The sequence below is a fragment of the Lupinus angustifolius genome, unplaced genomic scaffold (genome assembly GCF_001865875.1).
Source record: "Lupinus angustifolius cultivar Tanjil unplaced genomic scaffold, LupAngTanjil_v1.0 Scaffold_243_29, whole genome shotgun sequence".
Lineage (NCBI taxonomy): Eukaryota > Viridiplantae > Streptophyta > Magnoliopsida > Fabales > Fabaceae > Lupinus > Lupinus angustifolius.
In genome coordinates this window covers 41,358-62,953 of record NW_017727228.1, presented here as the reverse complement: position 1 = coordinate 62,953, position 21,596 = coordinate 41,358, and the positions used below count along the sequence as shown (strand labels likewise).

Below are 21,596 nucleotides of genomic sequence, written 5' to 3'. Positions count from 1 at the left end.
AACATTCAACGGTTTTTGAACCCAAAAGCAATAAACTCGTACTAGTAATACTTTCCGTGTGTGGCACGCGCCTCAAGGGTAGTCAGAAACAGACTTATGAACATTTTACGTTAATAGTAAGACTTTAATGGTTCCCCATGCAGTAAGAATATTGTTTTTATTTAGGAAAAAATAATAAACACGAGCCTTGTCTGAAACAGCGGCGGTTAAAGCTTGACTGACAAAACTAACTGCACAGGTTCTCTATTTATACATAGGTGTAACATATGTATCAAAACAGTGTGTCACTTCATGCAACGTTTTTTTAATTTGTTGGAATATATATATTTAAGTTTATAATTTGATAAAAATATTTTTATGTTTAAAATAGAAAATGTATTCTCTTTATGCATAGTATGTGTTTTCTCACACTCTCTTAGTTTCTCTCAAATCAGTGGTTGCACTTCCCACAAAGCAAGCAACAATCAACTTAATGAAAGGTAAATGAGCATAAAAGTGACCACTATTTTTTGCCAAAAGTTGATACATCAATTTATTCAATTAAAATGGGTGATCAAGATTTCTAGATAAGTGAATGGTTAATAGATTAATTACCTCACCTATATGATACATGATACTTGAGTTATTATGTGATATTATTTTGTACTACTTTGGGTTTATGTTTATGTGTTTCATCTCATTAGAGAAACCTGTAAAGAATATAATTATTGTATTAATTTATATAATTATTTATTTTCTAATTAAATTATATTTATCAATAAGTTAAATGTTTTTCTTGTTTTTTAATATATTATAAGATTACAGTGTTACTTTAATTTATTATTATTCATTAATTGAGAGTCTTTATAACAATAAAAAGTAGAAATAAAAAATTCTAATATAAGCAAATAGATAAAATAATAGATGTTGAATAGAAAATATGAAATGTCTTATACAAGGGAACATAAGAAATTAAGAATTTTTTGAAATGTATCTTATAATAACCACCAAATGAAATCTTAAATACCAACAAGATGTTCGTCTAGTATGTAAAGTCTTATTGAACCACTAAGATTAAGAGTTCGATTTCTACGAGTGATATTTGTTAAGAAAATGAATTACAAAAGAGATTATTTTCTTATCAAAAAGAGTGAAGGAATATCATTGGTAGTATAAAAATGAAATATTAAATAAAAATAAATATCAATACCCAATTTATTGTATAAATGAGACATATAAACAAAAAATTGTAAATTGAGAAACAAGTATATGGTGAATTTCTGAAATGGAGGAAATGGAACTCGGGTTGAGTGTTTTTTGTATTGTCAAAGGTATTTCTCACCATTTTTCTTTCAGAATGTGTGTCTGTCTCTTCTAATAAGTGTGGCTCCTATTATTTGAATTGTTGATCTTTAGATCATCCTAAAAAATGCGATTGGGTGTGGAACAAATATATGTAGTGTCAAAGTTTTAAATTTTATTTTGCCCCAACTATAATGAAGGAAAAAACAGAAAGAAAAAAATATAATTTTTTGAATACAAGGAGAGAGAAAATGAAAGAGAGAAAGTGAAAGAGAGAAGACTTCAACATCAAGACTGTGAGATGATTAGTAAATGACAGCTAGCAATGAAGAAGGAGCCTCACCTAACACTACATTACACATTCTCTATTCCTCTTTCCTTTCTTATCTCTCTCTCTTTCTTCAAACCCACTACTTCTCCTATTTAACCCTTCTTCACTCTCCTCTCTCTCCTTTCAAACCCAAAAACACTCTCAACCTCTTAACTCAAACCAACAACTTTTACCTTCAGGTTTGGCTCATTTTGCATTTTTTATTTCATTTCTGCCCCAAAGTTTTCATTTTTAACATCTTTCAACCTTACCCATTATCAGAAACTACACCCCATTTCAGTTTTGGGTCTTACCACCTTTACTTTTTTTTTTGTTCTTCCTCTCATTTTTCGGAATTGAAATTCATGGTGTATGGAACATTGGCATCATATTTTCCCCATTGCTCATTTCATTTTATTTTCTTCATTATTTGAATGATAAAGTTACTTAAACACTCGTCAATTCTTCATTAATTTTTGAAATGTTCACACACCATTCAATTTTAGGAATACATGGATTTCTTTATCTTCAATTTGATCACTTCAATGAAGAAGAAAAAGAACAAGAGAGAGAGAAAAAAAAGGTGTTTTAGGATAAAATGAGACATAATTGGATATGGTGAATTGGGACCAGCTGTCACTAACATGCGCCATGCAATGTGTGTATAAGTGCATTCCCCACTTTTTCATAATTTCATATGCTAAAAATCTTCAATTCCAGATTTTCATTTCACAAAAAAGGAAATAAATAAACAAAAAACAAAACGTTTTTTTTACCCTTTATAACTTATTTTCTCTCTTTAAATTCCAAATTCAACTTAATTACTTACTCCATTCAAACTTCAAATAAAAAATGGTGCTATAGGTTATGTTTCTCTTATCTAATTATCCTTCAACTTGTGAATATTCTCAGAAAAATGGAGAAGATGGTGGGACCAAGCTTCATAGATGAGATAGATTGCGGTAACTTCTTCGACCACATCGACGACCTCCTTGACTTCCCCGTCGAAGACGTCGTTGATGGCTGCGCTGACACCTTTAATGGCGTCTCAGCCGCCGGAAATTGCAATTCTCTTGCAAGCATCTGGCCACCGGAGACAGACTCATTTCCCGGCGTTGACTCGATATTTTCTGGCAAAACCACCTCCGACCTCTCGGCGGAGCTCTCTGTTCCGGTGAGTCACCAAAACGCAGTCGTTTCACGAATTATTTTATTTAATTTATATTTTTGGCGCGTTCTCATGAATTGTATTTCCGTAATTACAATCCACGGTTTAAGTGGCTTTTTTTAAACCGTTGGATTTTGTTGATAATAATGACATAATAGTTGCGTGTACGGTCACTGTTGTCCGTTTAGAAAATGAAAATGAGAAAAAATATATATGAAGCAAGAGGTTAACAGTTTTTTTTGTAAGTTGTTATTGCATTATTTATTATTTTATTTTTAATCATCTTTTTATCTTAAAATTAAAAATAATATAATATATAAAATTTTGTACTAATAATATATAGATATTACACTCTTTCAAAATACTTACACCTCTAATGGGGTTACTTCAAAATTTGGTGGCTCTGAGTAGTCCAAATTTTATTAGAAATTTCTAAATAAGAATTGATTTTGGACACATTGTAGATTTTTGTTTTTTTCTGCTGGTGATTGGGTTGTCCAAAATTGAATAATCTTATATTTAAATTGGAATTTGGAGTTGGGTATAATTATTATTATTATTTTTTCTAAAGAATTGTATTTTGGTAATTCAGATAATGATTGTGTCGGTGGTGATTGGTGTTGGGGTGTCTAAATTATTTGGATCAACATTATTAGTCACGTGACTAGGCATGTGATGATCACGTGATGTGTCCACCCACTTAAAGTATTGAATATTGATGTGAAAGTCACTGTAGCAGCGTTAGCTAGTTGTACCAACTAACCACTCATGTTTGATGATACTTTTTGGAACATGATGAGCACAATTTCATATAGTCAACTTTCAATTTTAAGATCTTATAGCATATTTTACTTTATTTTTGTGGTATGCTTTATATGATGCTGTCAATTTAGTTAAATAGATTATGAATTGCATTTTAATTTCAAAACTTGGTTGCAATCAATATGACAAAACATGATTATAATCAAATGTGTTGTTTATTTCAGTATGAAGACATTGTTCAATTGGAATGGCTGTCCAACTTTGTGGAGGACTCTTTCTCAGGTGTAAGCCTAACAATGAGCAAAGTGGAGCAACCATCTTGCACCACCATCACCACCACCACCACAACCACCACGAAGGATGACTCGTCGTCATTTCACAACCAATTCCAGACATCAAGCCCGGTGTCTGTCCTCGAAAGCAGCAGCTCCTATTCCGGTGGTAAGACCATCCCTCGGAGCAGCCCAGAGATTTACATCCCGGTGCCTTGTGGCCGTGCACGAAGCAAGCGTCCACGCCCCGCAGCCTTCAACCCTCACCCTGCAATGCATCTTATCTCCCCTGCTTCCTCTTGTGTTGGGGAGAATATGCAGCCTAATGTAGTCTCAATCAAGGCCTCTTCAGATTCTGAGAATTTTGCTGAGTCTCAACCTGTGACAAAAATGCCAAAGCATTGTTCTGGGGACCATAAGAAGAGAAAGAAGATTAAATTGTCACTTCCATCACCTCCACCTGCTGATGATACCAACCAGAATGGTTCACAAGCTGTTAGGAAATGTATGCACTGTGAGATAACTAAGACACCACAATGGAGGGCAGGGCCAATGGGGCCAAAAACACTCTGCAATGCGTGTGGCGTACGCTACAAGTCCGGTCGACTTTTCCCCGAATACCGGCCTGCTGCTAGTCCAACATTTTGTCCATCAGTGCACTCCAATTCTCATAAGAAAGTGCTTGAAATGAGATACAGGAGCATTGAGGAAACTGGCTTTGGATCCCATTCAGCTGCAGCTGCTTCTCCAGAACTCATTCCAAACACAAACAGCAGCATCCTTACCTTGGAATACATGTAATGAGGAAAATCATCATAGTTGGAGCCTATAGAGTCTTGTCTTTATGTTATTTCTTTGATATTTCATTTCTTTTGTTAATTGGTTTTTGTATAGAGTTGGACTGAGGGAATAGGAACAATAGATGATAATGATGATGGTTATCATATTTTAGCTGTTAGTAATGAGAACTGAAGAAAAGTGGTAGAGATATGGAAGTCAAAAGGGTAGGGTTTTAGGTCTAGTAATTGTAGGTCCCTTGAGGTCATTAGAAGTTGGTGTCCCAGTTGTCTTATTTTTATTTTTCCTTTGGCATTCTTTTAATTTTATTTTTTACCTTTTTAAATATCCCTATCCATGGGAATACTTTTTTGCAGTTATTTCCTATAGCAAGAATTCTGAGTTGAGTAAGAAAGTAAGAAACTTCAAATTTGTTATGCCTCATTTGCTGTTTTCCAATCACCATTGTTCTATGCATACAAGTCCTTAGTCTAATCTAAATTGGTAGGATCAACTACATAGATCGGACAATATAATAATGCTATATCATACATTATGTGTATTGACAAAAAAAAGATTTTTAAATCTTTCTGAATTGTTTTTCCTATAGTTTTTCTTGTTGTCTCTATCCTTCTAAAAATTGGACTAACCTTAATTTGATCTATACTCCTTACAAGCCACTTAACTTTCTGCCCAATGTATTCACTCCTTACCCTATTTTGTTGTGAAGCGTATTTACTCATTCAGACCAACATTCTCATCTTTGTGACATTCTCAAATATCCCTATGCATATATGCCAGATACATTTTTTGAGTCAAACTTGAAGATGAAGTTCATTACAAGTTGCTAGTATTAGATTCTTCATTCTTGCCAAACTGCTCATATTTCTTTGCTGAGCTCAAGTGTATGGGCATTGATACTGACCCATGCTGCTGTGCTACTTCTATGTTCCTACACAAATTATTGTGCTGAAAATGGTGCTGAAGAAGTTTGCTAGTTCAGGAAAAAATTATTTTGCAGTGATAACACTGATTTGAGATTGAATGTCTTGGTCAGAATTGAATGAAAAAAACAATTTTTTTTCCATTTAACACCCCTTTAACTAGGGAAGAAGAGATATTAGTCATAATAAAAGGGTATTAGTTATCTTTTGTTATGTTAATTACTTGCATTAGTGGATATCTACCAAATGCAGACAAAAAAAAGAGAGGGAAAGAAATGATGTTTCTGATTGGTAAGACTCATTCATGCCTTAAAAGTTAAGAACAGTGCTCATATATAAATCTAATAATGCCTTTGAGAAAGATTTGGCAACATGTCATGATCTGCCACTACTTTTCAACTAACAATAAATTAAATGATACCTTGCTGGTAAAATCATTTGATTATTGCTTAAAAAAAACTTCAAATACTTGAACTTCTCCAGCTGTTATGATATTTTGATTATTTTCTTTCAAAAATATACAACTCCCATATTTTAAGTTATGCTATATATATATATAAGAATTGGGTCAATTTCATTACCAACCTCTCAGGTCTATAACCATTTTCACTACCAATTTGAATTGTTCATATAAGTAATGTATTCAAATAGTTTGTTTTATACTCCTCCTAGTCTAATTTGAATATGTTTGAAGTTCTCTATCAAACTTGGGTTGGTCTGAGAAGAGTGAGAGCAACTCTTTCCTAATTTTATGAATAGAATATGACTACCTATAATCATGCAGTTTCTGTCTCAAATTCCTGTTATTGTAGTTAGTAGTTTTTAGTGATAATGTTTTTACAAAATAGTGGTCTTTAAGCATCAATGCAAAAATATTGAGTGGGTGATTAATCATGCACTAGAAGTAGTGGAATGCTTCTACTAAATACTGCAACTAGCCATTCATTGAAAAGATTAGTTTGTAATCAGTCCTTTCACATTGTTTGTTATCATCTTTCTCTAGTTGAATCATTCAATTTTGAAGTTCTAGAGTGGTTGGTCACTCACTGATCATAAAGTACTCATCAACTAGTTTTCATTTCTAAACCTTTGAAACATAATGTAGCCTCAGATGGGAATATACACTACGGAAATACCAAATCTTATGTAACACCAACAGTTTTCTACACAAATTTATACAGTACAATCAAGTATTAACACTCATTGTGGTTTTTTGTATGTCTCTGGCAGTATCCAAACTTTGTCTTTTCCTGAATTTTTTGGTGTCTCTCTATGGGCTATATTTTGTTTTGGGTCAAAGTGGTACTCATTATTTCACACCCGAATGTGTAGTTCTCCTAAAGAACATTCTGAACAAAATTAATAAATAGAGTAAAAGTCCAGAATTGAACACGACTAAAAACATGTATGACACTGAGCCCAACCAAACATCTACCTGAACATATATATCATAAAGCATGTCACATCATGTATTTCTTGATGTGATTTATTGAATGAAAAAATATATAACTTCAAATTTAAAATAAAGACTAACAAGAAGTTGGTTTAGTGGTGTAAGATTTCACTGTATCACTGTCGAAGGTTCGATTTCACTGTATCACTGTCGAAGGTTCGATTTCACTGTATCACTGTCGAAGTTCGATTTCTCGGATCGACACTTATTAGGAAGGGCAGTCACGAACATTAAAATGATTAGTTTTTTACCCAAAAAGCTGAAGATACCCTTAGTAGTATCATAAAAACTTAACAATTAAATATTTTTATGACCAATCTAGCAAATCATACATAGAGTATCACATTTTGTAGGACGAAAGATGTGTTATCTCATGGTCAAGGCAATATAACCACTACTACTCCATGAAGTTTTTACTCAATATTCTATTCAAATGCAGGTTACATGGCTATTTACTCTCGGGATCTAACATTATTCTTTAACTTTGTATCATATCTAAATCCGATTAAGCCTCAAACAACTAAACTAATCGTTTGTTAGTAAAAAAGATAACTTCACTATATAATAATCTATCATTCAGTTGATTAGCTTTGCTTTGTTCAACTTTTAAAGATGTCTTGCTTAAGAAACATATACATTCATGTAAAAGAATATTTTTATTCTAAAATATATATAATATTTTTTTGCAAAAATGAAAAAACAACAATCAAACACGCTCTATTGCGCTAAAAAACATTATAATACATCTTCTTGTTTCCATAGGAAAAGAGATCAATGTTACAAGTCGAAGATTAATCAATATTTTACAGGCATGTGTCAAATTTAAATTAGCATAAGGTTTTGTGTAGAAAAATTACAGAAGAATGTAATATTTTGTTCCTTAAAGAAAGAACTTGTGGACCAATTATACACAATTAGCCCAATTAATATAAAACCCACCACCCCATCATAAGTTATAATCTAACTATATCAACATTAAGCTTAATTTAACCCAAAGGCATATAAAGAAGTTCCACAGATCCACACTTCAGTTATGTTCATTTCTATTTTCAATTCAATCAAAGGTTACACTCAATAATAAAAAAAATTCTAATTCTTTAAAATAAAATATACAAAACTTAATTTTCAGACATCATAAAATAAAAATGAGGGCTAGCAGAACACAACACGACACGACTTGTTGTCTCATTAGTTATTATAAAGTATAAACTGCCCATTGAAATGATCAAAGGACTCATAAGACTATAAACATGTTTACAAATAAGATCTAGAGTTCAGGTAAACTAAAAAATGGAGTTAAATGGTTAGAATGAAGTGATAAAGAAATTGAGATTTAAACTACCAACACCTTATTAGATTAAAGATGAGTTTTTATTAGAAAACAATATATATTTAATGGATTAAAAATCGGCCTTTTAATAGTTCTGTACTTTTTTTTTATTTCTTTACAATCATCTTAAGGATAACAATTCACAAGATGATTCATAATCAAATTGTGAGAGTTTTGATTTCTATTGTGTATGTATAGTAAATGTTTTGTGGAAAAAGACAATACTAACTTCAAAAAAAATTAAATCTAAAAAATTGTTTTAACTTGGCACCAAAGACCAAACCATTCATGTATAACTGCAATAAGAAAAACATTGAAAAAATTACTTGGAATAAAATAATAAAACGGAGGACATATTTGTTCTATTCCAGTTTCCAACTAAATAATAGCTATTAATGAGCTACTGAAATGGCTCATCAACCAACAATGAGTTTTAATGTGCATTCAATGATATTTTAAATTTTATAAAAACGTTTGTATTAGAAATTGATGAACATTGATGTACATAGATTTTTTAAATGTAATAACTTTCAATATGAACTTATCCATTATGGATGAGTTAAAACGAGACTTGTGGTAACATTAGAAAGACCCATTAATAGCACAACTATTGTGATTATTAAAGACTATATATAAGAAGAAGAAGAAGAAACATGTGGAAGAAGAAATAGCATGAGAGTTTAATATTTATGAAAGAACGATTTACAATGTGATGAGATCTAAGATTACAATAAATTCTAGATACATAATTTATACTAACACAAACATCGAAAACAAGCTGAGTCAAAAATCACTAAGGATAAGATATGGAGGGAAAAAAGTTAAGCTAAGAAGATAACATAGTTAACATATCTTCTTAATTTGGGGAAGCTTCCACCAAACTTAGAGGCACTTGAGTATAATTGATAATTAATATAACCGAAAACAATGTATATTATATAGACAATAAGTATCTTATATCTCAAACTATGTTCAGTATCAATGAAAATATATCATGTCAGTTAAAAAATCAAATATTTATTATTTTTTCTTTTCTTTAATATCATTGGCTGAAACGCTATTTGGGACATCATTTATGACAACATATCATTTTCCATATTATATATTTAATAACCTGACATCACCTATCCCGATGTGAACAAAGGCAGAGAAGCGAGAACGGCGGCCACGGCCAACGAGTCGGCGCTAGAGGAGCCTCCGGTGGCGTAATACCACGTGCAGCATTAATCATAGTACAGTTCATGGTAATCACAGCATGGAGATTTCACTTATGTTATTGGTTACTCTCTCCTCACATTCTCATCACAAGTTTATTATTCTAAGCATGCATGCCTTAGATACAAAACATGTATGTGATTGACAAGATATAATTTAAAATATAACCAAGGTTGAGTTGTAACTTGTGAATAAAAGTGTAGTTGGATTTCACCAAATTAATAAGTTTGATTTTTTTAGAACAAGATTCAACATGGCCCTATGAATCACGTGTACTATATAATAATATTAATATGCATTAATCATATTAGATGGAATCAAGTATAGGAAGTGAAGTTTAGAGGATGCGAATGTTCAAGCCCATGATCAATTTGCATGGGATATTTACATGAAGAAAAGACAACCTTGTGTGTGGTGATAACTCCTTGAGAACTTTGTTGAGGATACCACACCAAGATTTATTATACAATCACGAGTAAAGATCCACTCCATTAATGAAAAAATAAATATCACACAATAACACATAAAATATAATATATAATGACACTTTTATTCTTTTATTTATTATGAATCACATTTTATCATTAAAGTTATGAGAAAAAACAAATAATTACCTTTTCATTAATGGAGAGGATTGTTGTTCCATTTACGTGCATCATTTTTATGATTGTTCTTTTAGGTTTTATGCATGTCCCAACGTGAAAGATAAGTTTGTGAAGTGGTAACTTTTTCATGGAACATATTATTAGTTTAAGGTCAAAATATCAAATTGGTCGATTGTTTTATAATTAATAAGCAAATTATCATGCTAATGTTTCATTCGAAGTACCATGCTATTCATAATCAAGTGTTGCCTCATCCCAATTAACAAGTCATAGTTCTTACACAAAATTAGATTTCAAGGGAAGCACACAAAGTAAACCACGAAGGCACATCAATGCAAATAACCACATAATAATCAAAGAACGAGACTTTGGATATGAATGCCTAATTACAAATAACTGTTCTACATTTGTTCTACCTACTCCGAAGTCTCAACAATATCAATTATGAATGTTAAATATTGTATTAAACTATTAATTATATGAAAAACAAACATGGTCATTATTGAAAATGAAAGTGATAAAAAGGTAAACCTACTTAATAGTTACCCCATTTTTTGTGTGATTGATTAATTCTCGATCATATCTTCTCTAATGTCTCTATAGGGATGCAACATTGTCATCCACTATATAATTTATTCTCTTATTGTGAATCACATTAATTATGTGTTATAACTTCTTTATATTTTTAATCATATAAATTTAAATATGTCTCGTCTTCACATAAAATTGTTGGTTCCCTATGCGTATTACCCCCTAAACTTTTTAATCACCTTTAAAAAATGCGCAAACTTTTTTTATCACCCTTAAAAAACATAAATTAATTATTTAATAAATATGGGTTTGTAAAATTATGATATTAGCATGTCTTTTCGATGATATCTTAAGACAAGTTACACTTAAAAGAAAAGAAGAACATTATTGGCTTTTAAACCAGGCCCATAACTCACCGTATATTTTGGCTTTTTCATGCAACCGTTGTTGTCGTCGTATTATTCTTGTCGCGTTCAATGCCAATGTACACTTACCCTACATTATAATTACTCAATCCCATTTGATGTTTTATTTTTTTTAATATTATTTCAATTTGATAACAAAAAAATATTTTTTTATTTTTTTATTTTCTAGTATTTATTACTTCTTTTCAGTCACTAGTTATATATTTCTTTTTAATTCAGATCCTCATGTATATTAGATGAGATTATTTCAATTAGATTATGTTTAACTTTTACATTATTATTGACTTTAAATTGTGTATATAATCTGAATCATCCAAATCTTGAAACAAATGAAGGAGTATGTTGCTATAAATATTACAGACACCAAGATCAGTATATCAATGCATATATTAATACCAATAAGGCGTTGATCCAATGATGTAAAACCCTAAATCGAGGATTCTATTCTTAGGAGTAAGAAGTTTGAGGAAATACCCTTAGTAGTACAAAAAATGTATATATTAATAAATTAACTATATAGTAAATATAGATACTGGCAATGGAGCAAGGGAGTAATTAAAAAGGACAACTTGATGCCATTTTTGTGTACCCTTTGTCCTAATTAAAAGGTAAATTAGTTGAAATAATATTAACAGAATAAATGGTATACAGAAAAAAGGGGACATGTGTTGTGATTTTTGAGTATGGAAATGTGAAGTAGTTATCCATAATAAGTGCAAAAACCAAACAGAGGTGTTGACAATTGTAGACGTTAATTGAGTACTTTGATGTTCTCTTAGTCCAATGAGTTTGGGGAACAAAACTATAATAATGGTTATATGGCCAAAGAGTTAGAGCCTCGGGAACTATGAAGTTGACTGTAGTTAATGCATCACTTTCGGTTTCCCTTCATTTCAGAGAACTGCATCATCAATTTTTGCACTCTCAGGGTGCTTTCAACATGTTTAAATACCACTATATTAAAAAAACTATATGTATTTTCCTTGGTTCTTTAAATATTGATGCTTAATAATCTATTTTTTATATATGTATATCTAATATTTTAGAAACTCATTATTTAGTTATACACTTATACTCCATCAGTTCCATATTTTTTATGTTAAAGATTAAGCATAGAATTTTAAATGCTAGTAAATAATATAAAATATAATTTTACTAAAATGTGTCTCTTAAATTTTTATAATTAATTTCTCATCATAAATTCATCCTCATTTTCAATACGTGGAGAAAATTTTGGTAAGAGAAATTATTAAGGGATCAATAACTAAAAGAAAAAGTACTACATTGAAAGTATGTAATAAGTAGTTTCATCTCAATTCCATGTGTGTGTTGAAAAATTACTAAGAGATTTGGTAATTGAAAAATGAAGAATAATTGGAAGATAATTAATAATGACTATTAAATCATGTGAGAAAATTTGCTTAAATAAATAAATAAGTATATTTGAGAAAATGTATATAATTTATCTTGATTTTATAAAACATCAAAGTATATATGGAATAAGATAAAAATATAAACATCAAAAAGTTATAATTTTTCAACTGTACCTTCTTTTACCATATTCTAATTTTTACCTTATCTTAGTTCCTCAATTCTTATTAATTAAAGTATTAGTCTTGGGTTCAATGCATTACTCACTCTCCTAAGATAGTGGAAAGTTAAAAAAAATTGTCGTATAAACAGGGAAATTATGATTAAAGTGATAAATTATGAGAAAGAATATGATGAATTTTAGGTAAAAGCATATGAAAATTTTACACATTTAATTATTTCTTAAAATTTAGCGAAGGGGAGTATTTTCTTAACGTATCCCTAGGACCCGACAAAACTAATTTTTAATGTAAAAATAAGTTATTTTAATATAGAAAAATGGCATTAATTCTAATAAGTAGTGATAGTACTATTAATAAGGTTAGTGCAGAGATTCTTGGATGGTTCTGTTCTCTGAAGAATTGTCTTGTGTTGAACCCTTTTGATCCCATAAATACTTATTACACATTCAAAGTCTCCTTTTTCGATGCCTTGAACTGCACGATACACATTAATAGTTTCATTATTAACATTAATTGTATGCATTTGCAACTTATTACAAGTTAATTTGCATGTGATATATGTTTCGTGGTAGGAGCGTGTGATTTCTTTATTCGTTGGATACTTGGAATCAATATTACTACTACTCTTCTATCTCTATTCATATTCATCTTTAACTAATTATAACTTTATAAATTGAAAATCAAAACTTGTGATTGGATGATGGAGAATGAATATAAGTATTTTGAATGTCAATACTTTGACCCATAATTATATGTAAAAAGTTGGTAAATACCGATCATTTATATGAATTAATTTTATTTTATAGTTAACTAATAAATAATAATTAATATATGATAGTAATTAATGTGCTGTCATTATAAAAATTATATTATAGTGCTTAAACTAATTTTATAATAATTATTATTATTGAGTTTTACTACGGATAAGGTTAAAAATGTAGCCAAAAAAGGTGTTACAATTGAGAGAGAAAATGCCCGAAGAGAAAAATGCGAAAGAGAAAAAAGAAAGGGACAAGGCACAACTATTGGATTTAGGTTTTTTACCAAAATGTCAAGATTTGGATTCTTAAGAGCAACACTTGTTAGGAGAAATAGTCACGCATCTTAAAAATTATTAATTCCTTACATATTAGGTGAAAAGATACTCTTGATAATAAATAAAAAATTATATCTAACAATTTAAGTGACATGCACACCCACATCATACTTTTTTTTATTGAATACTTATGTTGGACAAAATGACAGTCTCGTGACATATATATAAGTCTAAAAAATAGGGATTCCTATTCAAATTTGAAAAAGATAGAATTAAAACATATGTTGTCCTATAAAAATATACTACTTCATGTGTCATTATTTATAGTTGGTCAGAAAAATACTTAATCATTATATTTTTAACTTAAATACATTTTTTACAATCAATCACGAATAATATTATATAAAGTAACACACTTATGTGGTACAACAGATGTGCCGGTAACTCTACATTGCTGGCTAAGCTATTTACAATTATCATTTTCTTTAAAGAAAAGAAGCTGGTTTGGTTGTGCCATCTTCCTAAGACCCATTTTTTTCTATCACCGATAAATTAGTTGAGTTAAACAAATTTAAAGTGCATGCTAAAAAAATTAATTAGACCTAAATCACTTCTTAAAGGTAAAAACTAAAGAAGCCTTTGGAAGCCAGCAAATATATATCCCAAGCTGACTTCCCTTCATTTAAAAAAAGAAGAAGAAAACTTCATATATTTTTGAAATTTTAAAATCTCCTCTTATTTTTATCGAGATATATTTATTTTTACATTTACTTATGGTGAATATATTCTTTAAAATAAGAATGGGGCGAATGTGCCATATGTAACTAACCTAAATCTAAGTACGAACTATATTTAGCATTATTATTTATTTTGTTGCCCAAGATAGAGTAATTTTTTGGTACATGCTCAAGGTAGAGTATGAATATATCCATATATAAACAAGTTGTAATACATATGCTACTAAATTTTTTCTTTACATATAAGTCCCACATCTTTAACACTTCGGATAAAACCCTTTAAGTCATTCCAAATTTCTTCGTTGATTTTATTTTTTTCATTTTGTTAGAAGTCTATCGGCATAATTATATCCTCATTTATTATATTTTAACTAATTGAATCCCTTTCTAGGATTGTTTTGAGTACTTTCTGGAGAATTAATTTTTTTGTTAATATAATCAGTAGTACTAAATTTGTCAAAATTACATTCATTATTAGGACCACTCTCTTTTGTACTATATTTTATAGGTCCATTCTTTATATATTTCCACCCGATTAATAATGTTATTTTTATAAATAATTGATTGATTATGAAAAAACCAAAATCAAAATTTGAAAATGTAAGATCCTATAAAATGCACCAATAAATCCAAAAATTTCAATATAGACTCTCTTATTTTCAGTACAATTAATTTAGTGAGAATATTGAAGTCTAAATATATCAAAATGTTACGCCATTTAATATTTTTTAATCTAGTTACATAATCTTAAACATAATTTTTCAGATGGAGACACTAGTAAGTAGTAACATAATATTTATAATTATCGGAAGAAGAGACATACTCTTATTAAAAGAGTAAAGTCTAATTAGTGAAATCTAATAATTTAAACTAGTAAATAAATCTAAACATATAGAGGAAGTCTTCTACGACTCGAACCCGTAATCTTAGGTATAAATAGTGGTCACTATTAGGCTACATCCTCACTCTTATGGGAAAAAGGAAAATGATTGATTTATTAGTTTAAAAATTGTGTGAGTGAGTGTTGTGAAGTGTAATCTGGAATTATGATATGAGTGATGTCTGTGAAATTAACATTCTGGTCGGCAACTTAAGAACCTTAACGCGTGTGACAGAGAGTGAAGCAGTGTCTGTCTTTTTCTACTTAACTCTCTCTCTCTCTCTCTCCTTCACTCACTTCTATATCTCTCTCTTTTCAACGCTTTTACTTTTCCTTTCACTCAATCTTAGTCTTCTTCCTCTTCATTCCAATCACCTTCTTCTCCCTTTTCCCTATTCAAATCGTTCATTCTCTTACACCCCAATTATAATTTCCTTTTTCTGCAATTGTTTCCTTTCTGGGTTTTCACAAACATAATCAATTTCCTTTCTTTTTAGCTGTGTTATTCTTCTTAGCTATCAAATTACAAAAGGGTATCCTTAAAAATTCATCTCGTGTTTATGTTTGCTGCATCAACTTGAAGGAACTTAAAAGGGAAAAAAAGGATTTTTACTTTTATCTTGTGATATTGACATGTTTATGGTTAATTCCATGGAGAGGAGTTCAGAAAGATGCTTAGATTCTCAACTATGGCATGCTTGTGCTGGTGCCATGGTTCAAATGCCACCCCTCAACACAAAAGTCTTCTACTTTCCTCAGGGTCATGCAGAACATGCACATGGGAAAGTAGATTTTGGCCAAACCAGGGTTCCACCACTCATCCCTTGCAGGGTCTCAGGTATGAAATTCATGGCAGACCCTGATGCGGATGAGGTATTTGTGAAAATGAGGTTGAACCCTTTGGGGGAGAATGAATTGAATTTTGAAGATGATTCTTTCTTAGGAAACAGTGGAGTGGATAGTCAAGAAAAACCAGCTTCTTTTGCCAAGACTTTGACACAATCTGATGCTAACAATGGTGGAGGTTTCTCTGTGCCTCGTTACTGTGCTGAGACAATCTTTCCAAGGTTGGATTATTCAGCAGAACCACCAGTTCAGACCATTATTGCCAAGGATGTGCATGGACAGTGCTGGAAGTTCAGACATATTTATAGAGGGACACCAAGGAGGCATCTTTTGACAACTGGATGGAGCAATTTTGTGAACCATAAGAAGCTTATTGCTGGTGATTCCATTGTGTTTCTGAGGGCAGAAAATGGTGATCTTTGTGTTGGTATAAGGAGGGCTAAGAAGGGAGGAATTGGTGGAGGGACAGAACTATCTTCTTGTTGGAACAACAACCATGCAGCTCCTCCTCTATTTGGTGTTGGTTCTGGTTTCTTTTGTGGGAATGACAAAAACAACTCTTTTGTGAGGAGAAAAGGTAGTGATGAATTTGTAGGAAAAGTGGCTGCTGAATCTGTTGTTGAAGCTGTAACTTGTGCTGTTAATGGAAAATCCTTTGAGGTTGTGTACTATCCCAGGGCTAGTACCCCAGAGTTTTGTGTTAAGGCTTCTTCTGTGAAGGCTGCAATGCAAATACAATGGTGTTCTGGAATGAGATTTAAAATGCCCTTTGAAACTGAGGACTCTTCTAGGATTAGCTGGTTCATGGGAACCATTTCTTCTGTTCAGGTTGCTGATCCCATTCATTGGCCTGATTCTCCTTGGCGTCTTCTTCAGGTACATGGTTTAGATTTTCATCATTTGTTGTCTCAAAAGGTTAAACATCTTGGACTATTTTTTCCAGTGATTTCCTTACTATATATATTTATATTTTAGATTCTGAGTAATACAGAAAGTGTATCTTGAGTTTTAACTTCAATGATACTAGATATATTTTTTCTTGGATTTATAGGTAGACCCCTTTCACCCATATAAACAATATATATGTGTGTGTGTACAGAGCAGACAAATTTTCCTGCAGAGTACCAAAACTGCTTGAATTTTGTCAATTGCCTGTGACAGAATTGTGCAAGTTCTAGGAACATTACTATGGCTGAATATCTTGATTAAATAATTTTGATTTGGTACCTATTTGGGTTGAAGTTTGTTTAAAATAATCTAGATTTCTCTAAATTTCTTCTTTGTGATGTCATGTTTCAGGTAGTGTGGGATGAACCAGACCTTCTTCAAAATGTTATGTGTGTAAACCCTTGGTTGGTTGAACTAGTCACAAACATGCCCACCTTCCATCTCTCTCCATTCTCACCACCAAGAAAGAAGCAAAGGTTTCAACAGGACTCAGAATTTTACCTCAACAACCAACTTCCAATGCCATCATTCTCCAGCAATCTTCTGAATCACCATACTAACTCTCTATGTAACATTCAAGACCATAGTTCTTCAAGCATACAGGGAACCAGGCATGCTCAATTTGGACTAACTCCATCCAATTTCCCCTTCAACACCAAACAGGTGCAACCAGAAATGCACCTTTTCGGCTTCCAAAGGCTTGACCATGCAGCACAAACTGTTAGGCCACCTTGTGGAATCTATAGAAGTGGCACTAAGAAAAGTAATGTTGATATGTCTTGCTTGTTGACTATAGGAAACCCTGGTCAGAGTTTCAAGGACTCTAATGAAGCAAAAGCACCACATATCTTGTTATTTGGAAAACTCATTCATACTGAGCAGAAGAGCTCAAACAATAGCTCTACTGGTATAGGTGGGAATAGTGCATCTGATAGTACTTCACAAAAGACATCAAATGTTTCTGATGGCCAGGGTTCTTCTGCTTTACATCAAAATAGTTCAATTGAAAACTCTTCTGAAGGAGGGTCTACCTGGTACAAAGATCAGCACAACACTGATCTCGCAACCGAAAAAGTTAACATATTATGCATGGCTTTATAATAGACCACTTTGTTTCAGTTGCTGTGTTAGTGAATTCTTGAGGGACATCAAGATTCAAGGATGCAAACTATCCTTGCAATTTTCAGTTAAATTCTACATTAGTACTTTCCTTTGTTGTATAGCTGCTGAATTTCCTTTACACAATTCTACATAGGTGCAAGTTAACAAAAATATTCCTCAATTGGTTCAGAAAATATTTTATAACAAAATAGCTATTATGTATTACAATTGATTGAATAATGGCTTTGATGAAGTGAAGGGGTAATATTTCTGTTAACTTGCACCTGATTGAAGGTTTTCTCTTCTGCTAGTTTTATTTAAGGGAATGAGGAAAACTCCCTCTTCCAATTATGAGATTATGTAACTCATGAATTTCTATCAAGGAATGTTATCCAAAATATTGTCTTTGTTTCTTGATTTAATATTCAAGTTTATCTTATAATGCTGATCCTTAACCAAAAAATGCATTTATTTCTTTGCTTTTCATGTACTATGTGTAAAGATGAGATTTTTTAAACAAAGTAGTGCTACAAAGTAAAACTTGGCAACAATTCACAACAGCATAAATGCCAGTTTTTTCTGACAAGTGAAAGTTCAATTGAAACAAAGTGCATTCAAATGAAGACACTTATGCGGTTGAGATGGATTATGACCTTAAAATATGAGTAAATACCAATTTTAATTACATCATATTTTTTCTACCTTACCAGTTTAGTGCTTAAAAATTAAAAAAATTCAAAATAGTTTTCCAAAATTTTAAACGTGGGTCAAATTAGTCATTTTTAGGGCCAAATAGTATCTATTAAGTATTGTAAAACATGTTAAAAATGACTAATCTAACTCACATTTAAAAATTTTGGATATCATTTTAGGTTTTTCAACTTTTGATGAATCAAACTGATAAAGTCGAAAAACATAATGTATCGAAATGTGCAGTTACTTTTAAAATATTATGAAGAAGTAAACATTATATTGAAGCATTTTACTGACCTTTGTAAAATATTGTCAATGGCCAACTAAATAACGGTTAGATTTTAGGTTCCTCCTTTAAATAATGGCTTAGTAATGTAACTCACATATCACTTCATATCTATATAATTTTTATGCTTTGACTATAAGTAATTTTGCTTTATATATTTATAACTATATTACAATAATTCTGTCCTTATGTTTGATGTGAGGGGGTGTAAAAAAATGCACATGTAATATTATTTATTTCTATGTCAGAACAAGAAAATGTCCTCTACTTGTGTAGTTACTTTATGAAACACTCAACTAATAAGCAATTTCAGTCCCAAATAATACAAAGAACTTGTTATTTTTTTCCTCCTTGAATTTCATAGGTACGGCCACACACGAAGTTCCTAGTTTCTAGTTTCTATGACATTGGAACAATAAGAAAATGATACCAATCCTGAATATAAAAATGGTTCATGAGATTGGGTGAATATAAGTGATTATTCTATTAAGTTGTAGTTGATAATCTCAATGCAAATTAAGAAGGCAAAGTGATTTTAATTAAGGATTAAGCAATTAGCATGGTTTGAATTGAAGTGGGCAACAACACCTTGTTGTAGATTCCATTGGCCATTTTTCAACCATAATTGGACTGTGTCCTTAGTTGGAAGGGTATCTAAGTTTAACAAGATTCTGCCAAAACCATTTGTCCCAAAAATATGAGGCTGATAATGATGTGTACTACTATTCTATTAACTTCCAAATTTTGTCTATGTCAATTATGTTAAGTATGGATTTAAAGGAAAGAAAGTGACCTCTTATGGATTTTGGTAGTATCCAGTAAAGCAATTTTGTCTACTATTCTATTTGCGAATTAATTTTTTGGAGGGAAAATAAGTGAAATAAAAAACTTTAGAATTATCTTACAATTGTATTTCATGAGTGGAGATCTACTTATTCCAAGAGTAAGTTTTTTAAACTTAGTGTTTAGGGTTTAAACTTACTCCTCATCATAACTATCAATTCTAGAAAAATCTAAAGGTTTAGATCTACCCACTAATTCAAACCATTGGATTTCCCTAGAATTGATGGCTAGGATAGTAAGTGGATCTCTGCTCTTATTTCATTATTCTCAAACTTTCTATTTCTTTTCTTTTCTCTTTGAACTTCAACTCACAAACAAACATACCCATAAAGAGTAAGGTAAATAAAATAATAATAATGTTTAGAGGATATGAAAAACTTTTTCTACATTAATCAAACCTTAGATGATATAAAAAATGTTTAGAGGATTGGATTTAGCAAGGTAAATAAAATAATAATAGTAATAATAAAACACATTACCCAAAGGAGTAAGGCTTATTGTTAAGTGAATTACACTTTCAAAGAGAGATTTAATACTTGAGTCTTGTAGACACTACTTGTAGAGAGGATCTAACCATTCAATTTATGTCTAAAGAGATTAAGCACACACAAAAGGGTAAAAAGACAAAAAGAAACTAGTAAATGAAGAGAAAGGATAAAAGAGTTTAATTTTAATGTTTAGTGTGAATTTTTATATATCATCATTTACGGTCTATAGTCTATACCATTATAAAAGGAGTTTGAATCTATCTATAATTATCTTATTTTTTTTATTAAGATTTCAACTAATCAAAGTCAACTTCTTAATATATGGACTCACATGTCTAGCAATGCAAACTTATGCAAAAAAGCAACTTCACCAAAATTGGCTAATACAAGCACTTTCCTTTGAAGGCTACCAATGTTAAATTTGTTTATTTTAGCTAGGGTAGCTAATAAATGAAAAAAAAACTTATGAACATATAAATATTATTCAATAATAGAAACTAACACAAAAGACTACTACTTATCAGAACAATATATTCAGATTAAGGAAACTTCAAAGCAGCTACGCATACAAATTAAAGGGGTTGTTGGTACCAATGGCATAGACCAATTTATAAGAAAGTTGTTCTTAAAAATGGAAAAGAAGATAAAAAATAATATTTAGCATACACATGACAACACAAATATTAATGCTATGCAAGTATAGTCTTTATAGACAATGCTACTCTTCCGCCTAAGAAATAGTGAAAATGAATGGTTTAGTAATATCCACATTTGGATCCCCAAGTATGCCGAAGTTAAAGGAAAAAAAGTAAATGATCCCTTGGGATCTCAGTTATATCAATTTCCCCTCTCACACGAGCTTCAGATTATGACTTACTCTACACCATGGTTTTATATTATATATACTATACTATTTTCTTTTTTGAGTTTCACCCATATATCCTTATACTGAAGGCAATCTTGTCCGAGTTGAGAATATTAATAGGTTTGTGGTGTTAACTCTCCCAACGAGTATTTTTTCTATCTACAAGACTCGAACCCGATACTTTATTTAAGGAGAATACCACTTGAGTAATACGATATATATATATATATATATATATAGTATAGTA

General features: G+C 31.0%; 2 protein-coding genes across 5 annotated transcripts; both read left to right on the top strand.

Annotated features, from left to right (window-relative positions):
* Positions 1-1,578: 1,578 nt before the first annotated feature.
* Positions 1,579-5,014, top strand: LOC109340763 (GATA transcription factor 8-like). 3 transcript variants are annotated; one of them, XM_019578497.1, is made up of 3 exons: positions 1,579-1,791; positions 2,505-2,765; positions 3,746-5,014. In XM_019578497.1, the coding sequence occupies exons 1-3, from the start codon at positions 1,594-1,596 to the stop codon at positions 4,592-4,594; spliced, it is 1,308 nt and encodes a 435-aa protein (XP_019434042.1). In that variant the 5' UTR covers positions 1,579-1,593; the 3' UTR covers positions 4,595-5,014. The 3 variants fall into 3 exon arrangements, with proteins under 3 accessions (XP_019434042.1, XP_019434041.1, XP_019434043.1); XM_019578496.1 differs by having other exon boundaries at positions 2,502-2,765; XM_019578498.1 differs by lacking the exon at positions 1,579-1,791 and adding an exon at positions 2,043-2,249 and having other exon boundaries at positions 2,504-2,765.
* A 10,549-nt stretch (positions 5,015-15,563) lies between these two features.
* LOC109340762 (auxin response factor 18-like) lies at positions 15,564-18,590 on the top strand. 2 transcript variants are annotated; one of them, XM_019578494.1, is made up of 3 exons: positions 15,564-17,001; positions 17,425-18,205; positions 18,241-18,590. In XM_019578494.1, exons 1-2 carry the CDS (start codon positions 15,913-15,915, stop codon positions 18,172-18,174), a joined length of 1,839 nt encoding a protein of 612 aa, XP_019434039.1. In that variant the 5' UTR covers positions 15,564-15,912; the 3' UTR covers positions 18,175-18,205; positions 18,241-18,590. The 2 variants fall into 2 exon arrangements, with proteins under 2 accessions (XP_019434039.1, XP_019434038.1); XM_019578493.1 differs by having other exon boundaries at positions 17,425-18,590.
* Positions 18,591-21,596: the final 3,006 nt, after the last annotated feature.